At 40.5% G+C, this 10,540-nt stretch overlaps 1 protein-coding gene across 1 annotated transcript; it reads right to left on the bottom strand.

Moving 5' to 3' along the window:
• Positions 1–2,118: 2,118 nt before the first annotated feature.
• Positions 2,119–7,412, bottom strand: evx1 (even-skipped homeobox 1). Its single transcript, XM_084738894.1, has 3 exons — positions 6,118–7,412; positions 4,888–5,123; positions 2,119–3,669 (listed from the first exon to the last, which is right to left on the bottom strand). The coding sequence occupies exons 1-3, from the start codon at positions 6,476–6,478 to the stop codon at positions 3,142–3,144; spliced, it is 1,125 nt and encodes a 374-aa protein (XP_084595020.1). The 5' UTR covers positions 6,479–7,412; the 3' UTR covers positions 2,119–3,141.
• Positions 7,413–10,540: the final 3,128 nt, after the last annotated feature.

Consider the following 10,540-nt stretch of genomic DNA (forward strand, 5'->3'; position numbering starts at 1 on the left):
ACCAGGATTTTGGACACACTGCGCCTTTTGAATATTCAGCTCCTCTGATCCGTTCGTCTTTATTTTATGGTGCGATTTTATTATGCACAAACCAAAGCCGTTTTCCTGCATGGCCCGTGTCCCTATCAGGCTTAAAGACACCGGCTGATAGTTTACATAAATCTGCCTTGTGGTTTCGCCCCGACCCGGGCGGCTTAAACGGTGTATTATTCCAAACATATGCATTTTAATCAGCTCGGTCACACTTACAAGAACTCCAGTTAATAAGGCCATCAATCAAAAGCGTGTGCGGGAGGGAGTACTCGGGGTGGAGGGAGCGGTGTGTGTGGCTGCAGTAGTGTCTGATTAGGATGAACCTTTTACCTCAGAAAGGACGAAAATCTAGTGAGTCTAAGAGACATTGTTGTCTGGTTTCCCATTTTGGGCTCAGAGGCCACGTTCATGGAGGAGAAAACTTGGAAATAGTGGAATGGAATAATTATGTGCTTATGCGCTGCAGCCAACAATTGTTTTCATTATAGATGATTCTGTAGATTATTTTCACGAGTAATGGATTAATTATTAGTCAGTGAAATGTCAAAAAAAGTGAAAAATGCTCACATATTAAAATAGCTTCTTGTGTCTATCAACAGTCAAAATTCTTCATGTACTGTCATAAATGACAAAGAAACGCAGAAAATCCATACATTTAAGAATATGAAACTTGCAAATCCTTGACATTTTTGCTTGAAAAATGACTGAAACGATGAATAAAATGTCTGTTTTTTAATTTTTAGTTTGAAAATGGTCTTTACGTTAATGATCGACCTAGTAACACTGTAAATTACAACCAATCAAAACGGACAACCCAAATTCTTGTTATTCCAATTTCAAAAAGTGATAAAAGTTCAAATATTTAATTCCTGCTTTTGCTGAGGACCATCCTATAACCCACTGTAGGATCCCGGTTGGTCCCTGGACCCTAGGTTGAAAACCATTTGGCCATTCGATTATCCTTGAAGTAATATGCTTTGCTAATTGTTCGTTAGTATCGTAATGATGGAGGATCGTGTTTATTCTGAAAAATATTATTTTCTAAAAAAAGGTAACAGATTATAGCTACAATGACTCAACTGACCAATATTCTGCTAGGTGGACTGTAAGGTCCGCGCTAAATGCCAGCCATTTGTCCGAAGATTACTGCAATATAGCTTGTGATTTCTCCCATCTAAAACGTAAAAAACCTTTCAAAATGTGATTTGTGTGTCTCTCTGCGGGCCGCAGCACCTCACCGATCCTATTATGCTCAGAAAACTCTTTTAATTTGCGCAGCCCCGCCGGTCAAATGCGGCCAATTAAAGATCCCGCTGATTGGTGGCGGTCGGGCCTCTCTGAAATCATCGATCTCTTTGCATTTCCAATATCTTCAGACAACTAATTCTGTCGTGTCTATTAAGTGGTCGGAGAGAAAATATGAGAAGCGTTAACGGAGCCCGGGGACCACTTAGCTGTCACGGTCAATCTAGCGGTCCCATCAGGAGATGTGGGGGAGCGCACTGGTGTTTTTGACACCGAGCACTTGAGAACAAAATTAGTGTTATTATTGCAGGGGGTTGGAACAATTGTGAGCGTAGACACCTCTTATCAGACGAAATAAAAATGAGCTGAAGGGGGGAAAACTTGTTTGATTCTGATTTTATTCAGTTGTCTTGGATTAAAGTAACATTTAAGTCGTTTTTTTTAATGAATACAAATTTTGTGTCTGCTTTCTGGCTATTGGTCATTTAAATGTTCTACATTTATCTTTCACTGGTTAAACAAGCTTCATTTATTACTGGTGACTCTATATGAACTATATAAGGAAACGAAACCATTAGGGAGATGATTCGGTGTTTCTGTGTCGTTGTTCTTTAAGACTGCCACTGGGTCGCATTTTCCTTGAAATTGGACATAAGGGGTCTGTGTTTATATTTCACGGGCAAAGTTACTGTCAGGAGTATCTTGGTCACTTAAAAAGAAGCAGGAGGATTTTTTTATTTTTGGTGTTGTGGTTTTGACCTCCAAAATGAACTCAATATTAGTGTCCCTAGTAGCTTTAAATACATCTTAAAGGTGTTTAGAAGACACACACTCCATTGCTCCATTGATTCTTTGACAGTGTTTATTGCAAATTAGACGTTGAGGACAACCCAGCCAAAAACAAATAAAATAAACAAAAATAATAATAAAAAGTCACTTGGTAGTCCATGTTCTCCACAAAACCCCACTTAAACTGGTGCCACTGCAGCAGTGCAAAGCAAGAAAAAATATTTTAAAAGTGGCCTATAGGCATATATTAATCACATTTTCATCAGATTTAGGAACTGGCTCTCATAAATGAAGAAAACTAATATAGTGTAAAAATGTCTACTTTTCTTTTTTTTTATTTTTTTCCACTGTGATTGTCCCCCCTCTGTCTCTCCATCCTCTTCTTCTTCTTCTCTTCCCCCCTCCTCCTCAAACCGTGCGGGCTGCTGTAGTAATCCGTTCCCCTGGCGCCTTGTTACCTTTTGGCAGTAACGATCCCTTCCTGGTATTATCATTAATTCAACACTCAAAATTCACCGGGTCGTACATATACATCACTTACTAATTTTTTTTTTTTTTTAACCAGCATCTGCACATTTCGGCCCGGGCCGCCGCCGTGGAGGGAGGGAGGGAGGGCCCCGGTGTGGAGAGCCGCTTTCTAATGAGACGGCGGCCGCAGTCTGTTAACAAATCCCCTTGTTAAAAAAGAAAGATGGAAAGCATCATTCTCGCGTAACTACCAATACATGTAGGTCGATTTGGACGCCTAAACAGACGACAAGTAATGATAAAAACCTTAACGCCATCATCCATCCCGTACTCCCCTCCTCTTTCTCACACACTTCAAATTAATCTTCTAAAAATCAAATCTGCTTTTGTGTCCATGTCGTCATATTTCAGCCCACTGTCCTGCCTGTGCGATGGGATTATTATTTTTCCATTGTGCGTCACATAGCTGAAGATCTGGCTAATTATCTTGGCCCAAGTTGAAGCTGCTTTCACTGCTTACCTCTTCATGCTGTTTCAGTCCTGATCATATAATATGTTAGGTTAAAAAGCTTATGGTAAAGGCTTATACAGAAGAAGAGTTTAGTTTTATCTGGTCAGAGGCACTTCTTCCCTCTGGTCTAATGTCACAGATGAGGATTTGCTGAGAACTGATGGTGTAAAAGTGACAAAAGCGTCAGTCCTGCTGGTTGGGGAGCAAGTGAAGTCCGAGGCGGAGGGCCTGGTGGAGAGACCGTTGGATTGACTGGAGTGACAGGCCAGGCAGGAGCAGGGGCTCCCACCGGGACCGAGGCCGTGGGTCGGGCCCGGGTACAGGGAGGGGTGTCTGAAGGCGCACAGGAGCTCCGGCCTCTGATAGGGGTGTGACAGCATCCTGAAGCTGTCGAGAGAGCGCAGGGGGTTGGAGAAAGGGGTGGCGGCCGGAGCCGAACCTGCTCCGACGCCCAGGTGGGAGTAGTAAGGTAGCGGCAGGTGGGAGGGGAAGGGGTAGGGCAGGTTCCCCGTGGCCGCAGCGTGGCTCATCATGTAGGTGTAGAAGGCCGGGTCGGCGGGGTGAGGCCACGTCATGGCGAGACGCTGGCGTTTGTCTTTCATCCTGCGGTTCTGAAACCACACCTGGGACAGAGACACACCAGGTCAAATATTAACCACAACCACCCACTGGCTTAGAGACAAAACACAATAACACAAGCAGATATGTACTGTAGCCCGTACAGTCTCTTTTACGCACGAATATGAATTTGGGTTACAGCGAATTTTTGCATTTGATTTTGTCTGGGGATTATATTGAATTTCACTGCTGTTCTAGTGCCAACTGAAAAATTTGAACAAAAAAAAAGAAAGAAAAATAATTGTTAAAAAAAATCGGAAAAAAATCATCTGCCCCTAAATGCTAGGCTGCAGGCTATTGGCCTTTCTGTATATTTGGTTAGGAGCAATTCTTGGTCATTGAATTTTATTAAGCTGCAATGATTAGTTGATTAATCAGTTAGTTGTGAACTGTTAAATTAATTGTCAACTATTGTGACAATTGATTAGTTGCTTTTAGTCATTTTCTTTTTAAATAAAAACATCCAAACTATTTGATTTCAGCTTCTCAATTATGAAAATACATTTGAGGTCATCATTTTGTGCTTTGGAAAACATTCATCAACATTTTCACAATTTTCTGGCATTTTATGAACCAAACAACTAATCGATTCATTGAGAAAATTATCACCAGATTAATTGATAATGAAAATAATCATTAGTTGCAGCCCCACTACTATGTTTTTCCCCTGTGTTTTTTAAATCAAAAGACCTTTTGGAAGTAGTCATTTCAAAGTAGAATCAATAGGATGTTGTTGTTCTTAACTGTTGAGTCTGATTCCCAGGACGTCACATACCAACGTTTTGGTGAAGCCCTGAAGCACAGCAAAATAATGAGAAAATAAGGAAATACAGGCAGAGTGCAGGGTCTCTGCAGTTACAGGCACTGCCACACACATCTAGTGGGTCAGAAGTGATGGTTGAAAGAGATTACATTGTTTGTACATTGTTTTTTGTTTGTTAGTTTTGTTTTTTGAGGAAGATGTTGCATGTTATGTCTTAAAAAGCAGTGAATGGTTAGTCTGCAGGGTATTAGCCCATGTCTTCATTTAGTTTGGGTTATTCTTGGTCTTTGTCTTTCTTTATGTGGTGTACTTTTGCAAAAGTAGCTGTAGGCTATATATAAAATGACCTTTCAGAATCAGTACTCTATTTTCACAGACTAGTTTAAATGCAAGCTCTCAAACTGTGAGCTTGTATTCAGCAGCTGGAGGCCTGATTCAGCTCTGCTCCTTTCTTTCTCACCTTGATTGTGGTCTCAGGTAGATTCAGGGCGGCCGCCAGTTCGCATCTCCGCGGCCTGGACACATAGTTCTCCCGGTAAAACTCTTTCTCCAGTCGTGCGATCTGCTCCCGGGTGAACGCTGTCCGGTACCGACGAATCTGGTCGGCTGAATAGGACAGAGAGCCCTGACCCGGGACACTCGTGACCGGGTCAGCTCCAGTCTCAGCAGGGTGTCCCGGTGAATCCACATTTCGACCTGAATGAGTGTGCAGAATGATTAATCAGATATAAAAGACATACAGTTTAAGAGCAGAATAATTTAAATTGAACAAAACCAAATTAAAATGTTTCATATTTTTTCATTCGTTTCAATATTTTCCCAAGAGCAGGTGATAATTTAATTATTTTAGATGCATTGTTTCATTTTGATTATTTAAGGCCCTTCCTGACATGTAGCCTCACATAGAGTTTTAAGTAATATCTACTAATATATTCTTATTGCTCATATTATTTTCCAGAGTAGCCCATATTGATATATTGAATCATAATTTTAGTTGGCTAAAATATGAATAATGAAGATGTATTGTTGTCATTCGTTTGTCTTCTTGCTATCCATTTGATTTATTTTATTTTATTCTTTATTCATTTCTCAAGGACATTGCATATGAGTAAACATTGCTGTAAATATGCCAGAACTGGCCAAAAGGCTAATTTTCATTTGTGGTCCAGATGCAATCCGGTCAGATGTAAATTTTGCAGCCTAAAATCAATATACCAATGTTTTGAAACGCAACAACAAATTATTCATATCGGGGTGTATAGGAAATACACGCCAGTCCTCATGTTTAGTGGCCTTCTCTTTACATTTTTGCTTGTGGTTTACATAAAATCCGGCATTTTACTCATGCAGCACTAAATATACATATAGGCTATAGGCTGATTTGCTGTACGACTGACTCAAACTCAGAGGGGAAAATGCCTGGTTAGATTGTGGGTGTCACCTCAGCGTGTTTCCAGCCACACTGGTCACTTGACAGAACAGCTGTGCAGCGCGGGCTGCACTTTGCATTACTGCATTTTTCTGTTATTGATGCTAAACTGTATTTTTTATTCTGATTAAATCAATTTTTGTTAAAGTCTGGGTGTATGTTGACATTTCTGACTGGCATAATCTACGCTGGCATTGAATCAACTTCACCATGCAGTGACAGAAAACCCGCAGTGGCATGCAGCTCCCTCTCAAAACCTACCTTTAGCTGTGTGGTAGTCCATGCTTTCAGGCGTGCAGCTGACATCAATTTCCTCGTAGAAGTCCGACTCGGTGTCTGAGCTGCTGCCGTCTTTGTGGTGATGATCACTCCGGTGCCTCTCTCCCGAGGAAGACGTACCAACCGGCCTCATATCGGCGCACAAATTCCTTCGTGCGCTTTCCTCCACCACCTCCGTCCTGTCCCGGGAGTACGGCGCAGCGTCGGGGCTCAGACAGCTCCTGTGGCCCGGCTTCCCCAGCGCTTCTCGCACGGGGCTCCCGATGGCTTCCGTCAAATTGGAGCCGCTCTTGCCAAGCTGACCTCCCTCCGCCAGCATCACCATCTCCTCTCTGTTTTCCATCACAGGCACGACTTAAAAAACCAAGACTTCGCGGGAGAGTGCGAGCCGTCAAAACCAAGGCGATGATTTTTCAGGTTGGAGGGGTGTGCGTGTGTAGTGATGGTGGAGGGTGGGTGGGGGGATTGAGTCCCAAGGAGGAGAAGGAGAGGCTTCTAGAAAAAAGAAGGGGATGCAATCCGGTCTGACCCTGAGAGAAGAGCGCTCCAGAGTGCGCAGAGGGAGCTCTGGGAGGGATCACCATTTACCCTCTCTCTCTCTCTCTTTCTCCTGTAGAGCTGTCATTCTTAATAGGCCCGTCGTCATGATGGTCCCCCCCCTGCTGACGACACGCATTGATTGGATATGGGTAAACAGACGGAGGGATGGTGGCAGCGTCTAGATGGAGGTGGAGGGTGTCAGTCAGGGGGCACAAGAAACGGCTATGAAAAAACAAAGCATCTATCTATCTATCTATCTATCTATCTATCTATCTATCTATCTATCTATCTATCTATCTATCTATCTATCTATCTATCTATGATTAATCCTCAGTGGTTGTAACTAGGTTGTAACTACTGCAGTGCAGATACTTTGTCTATTTTAATCCTGAAAAATAACAATTTTATGAACATCAATCAAAATGAATTATTTGCCTGCATTTTAGCACCACCCCCTCCTCCATCTCCTCTCTCTTTAGTGCCTCTCTCATCTCCAAGTGGAGTCAAGTTAAGTCCTCAAAGGTCAAGTCTTGTGGTCAGAGTTTAGATAAGAGGCTATTTGACATGAAGCCTGACAGCTTGACAGCCTGAACTAGAGCAAGTCATTATTTCAGCCTCTTAAAGCCTGTTATTATCAAGTATGTAAACATATGTCTTGCAATATTTTAAATTAATATTTGATTAGCAAGAAATCAGAAATGAGCCTTTGTCTCACTCACCCTTGCTCATTTAAAATATAACCTCATGGTGTGCTGCTGTTGACAAGGCTTCAAACATAAACAGTAATGGGTGTTTTTTGTCTTTTTAATGTAGGTGCATGTACTTGACTTGAGTATTTCCATTTCTACTCCATTACATTTCAGAGGCAAATATTGTACTTCTTAATGCACTACATTGTTATGAGTTATTTAAAGTGATAAGAATGTAGGACAGAAGCATCTTGCCTCTGGCTGTGCCTTTTTAGTCACTGTAATACTTAGACTATGTTAATTTATAAATTATTTATATTTACTGTCTATTATATTGTATAATATCTACAGTTTATATTTATTAGTTGTGAATGATGACTGAATAAAAAATACAAGTAATACTACTATTTACTTTTCAGATTTATATTTTACATACAACACACATGACAAGCTAACAAAAAAATGTTTCTGTCATGTTTCAGTTGACCAAAAGCTGAAAACAGATTTGTGTGTCAGAACTTAGTTTTGTCTTCTTGTTCTCTCCCATTAATCATCTCACGATCCCTCAGATTTGACCCTGTGACGGGGCCCCAACACTTGGTTGCTAGCACCTCCTCAATCAGCTATACCAGTAAAATGCTACTTACACATTGATGCGTTAGTATTAACAATTAAATATCAAAATCATCAGTTACAGGGGACATTTTACCACAGAACTTTTACCTTTACTCCTGGTGTTTTAGTGCATGATTCTGATGATACTTAAGCACTTTTGCTAAGTAGGATTTATAAGATGGCAATTTTGAGATTGGACTTTTAGTTGAGTAAAGGATCTAAATACTGCTTCCACCATTGTGTCTGTAGGGAACAGAGGTTGACTCTTCCTGGGATCCCAGGCCTAATGAGAATTTAGCACAGTTGTAGTTTATATAGTCTCATTATATGCTTGATGTTTAGGATGCAATGCACTGAATGTAGTATGTCAGCTCATTATTAATATACTTTAGTGGTGATATTTTGAAGTAATGCACCTGATAACTCATCTTAACATATGGCTTGATATATTGTATTGTCAGGCATATTGCTTCACTTAGTCCTCAGATATTTAGTCTGTAGTAAGCAGTGTTTCAAGTTGTGGTGGACAGCGGCATTATATGAGGAGCACATGAAGCTTCCTGAAATAGACTTTTCTCAGATTTTTGATCAGATCGGGGATCAGCGGCTGTAGGGGATGGTGGTATACTTGGACGGCCATGATGTGTGGGGAGGTGGAGTCATGTGGTCGTTAAAGAGAGGAGAGGGAGGCAGACTGTGGCGCTCCAGCAGCCTCCGCTGTCCTTGTGCGCCCTCGCCTGTCCGAATGAGGGAAAAGGCCCCGGCGGCGGCGGCCGCCCCCTCCCCCCCTCGGCCCGCCAGCTGAGGAGTGAGTTAGAGAAATTCCTTTGGCTTTTTCCCTCGACTCTTTCATCTGGCCAGCAAAGGAAAAAAAGTAACACCCCCCTCACCCTCTCTCCCTCTCTGCCACCCCCCACACTCTCTGAGTATTTGATGTTATTGCTTTTGAGAGTTTGCAAAAATACAAAATATCTATCTGTCTATATGTCTGTCTGTCTATCGCTTTAATTGATTTATGTGTTTTAGTTTACACTTAAAAAACAACAACAGGAATTTAGTGGAAACCATTGATCTTTTCAAACTGACTTAACAGTTTAATATGATGAGTTTTATTTGTTAAAGTTAACTAATTAATTAAACTTAAAATGTCTACTATTTATTTTCAGAGTACTTCAGAACATATAAACAAGGGTTCTTCTAATCTGAAGTCTTAACTTAAAATGATGAGTTGAATTAATGTACTGTACAAAGTACAATCAACTCATTAAATTACATTTCTAAAGACACATTATCAGCATATTAGCTGATTTCCTAGCATTTATTGTTTAAGAGTTAAAACTCTCCCAAGACCCTTCTTTTAAATGGTTTGAAGACAACCTATATGATGACAACTTGCTGTGTATCTCTATGATAAGTGATGGTCATTTGTTTTCACAGTAATGAAATCACTGTGAAGGTTGGTGTTGGATTCAGTCAAGGTTGAATAAATTCACTGAAAGTAGTTTTACATTTACATTTGTCTTTGTACCAATACTAGAACAAAGTAGCTCCAACAGGAGCAGTTGAAGCTTAAAGCTCTTTGTGTTAAATGAGGAACTGACTTCTCAAACTGAGAAAAAGGAAAAATAACTTTGTTTAATGTTCATTAGTGTGACTAAAGAGTAGTTATCTCAACTTGATATATTGTTGTACATGTTTTCTCGAGTACAACTGAATTAATATCAAGTTTATTTGACGGAAATGTTTATTTGTTTTGTATCATTACAGAATTACCTCAACTTATCTTTCAGTTTCAGTCAACTCAAAATTTTAAGGCAGCCCAGACACTATTTTTTTTTTTTAAGTTTAAACAAACACTTTGATTTTTACAGTGTAGTAAAGTCTGATTGTATTTAGATACTTGCAACATGGGTTTTGGTTCTGGAGACAGAACAGTCAGTCTGCAAATCGTTAATGAAGAACAGCAAACGAATGAATAACTGAACTACTGATGGAGTAAAGGAGCCTCTGTCGATCCATAAATATCGTCTTGAGTCAGAAGGGAAAAGGCAAACTGAACTTGTTTCATTCTGGTCTTTGTGGCACAGAGGCAAAAGTTAGTCAGCTAATGTGACTTACAGGAAGGAGCTGGTCATTTATATTTCATATACTAGGTTAGTTAAACAGTACATATCAACTGATAAATGATGTTTATTTCTTTCATACCAACATGTTTTGTATATTCAATATTTAGAGCAATTGTTGTATATTAAAATGTACCCAACGAGGCTATTTGGCTGCTGATTCAAACGGATTGGTTGTTTGTTTTTCTTTGCTTTCAAAATCATTAAGATGTGTAACCGTGCAGTGTTTTAGTGAGGCGTCCAAAGGTGGCAAAGGTCCCATTGTTTTCTTACTTACCGAGTTATGCAATGGGCCTTGGCCTGGGCAGATGAGATCTTGTGATCATCCGGAGATAACACTCAGAAAGGCTTTTGCGCAATAGATGAATGACCTTGTGGGTTTACAGTAGTGTCACTTATATAGTGTGTATTTTAGATAGTGAAGGACAGCGGGTGGGT

The sequence above is a fragment of the Lutjanus erythropterus genome, chromosome 16, assembly GCF_056507025.1.
Source record: "Lutjanus erythropterus isolate fLutEry1 chromosome 16, fLutEry1.hap2, whole genome shotgun sequence".
Classification (NCBI taxonomy): domain Eukaryota; kingdom Metazoa; phylum Chordata; class Actinopteri; order Lutjaniformes; family Lutjanidae; genus Lutjanus; species Lutjanus erythropterus.

Coding starts and splice junctions, on each gene's coding strand:
- evx1 (XM_084738894.1), bottom strand. CDS start 6,478: ATGGAAAACAGAGAGGAGATGGTGATGCTGGCGGAGGGAGGTCAGCTT. Junction 5,124..6,117: donor GGACTACCACACAGCTAAAG/GTAGGTTTTGAG, acceptor ACACTCATTCAG/GTCGAAATGTGGATTCACCG. Junction 3,670..4,887: donor TACCTGAGACCACAATCAAG/GTGAGAAAGAAA, acceptor TCTCTGTCCCAG/GTGTGGTTTCAGAACCGCAG.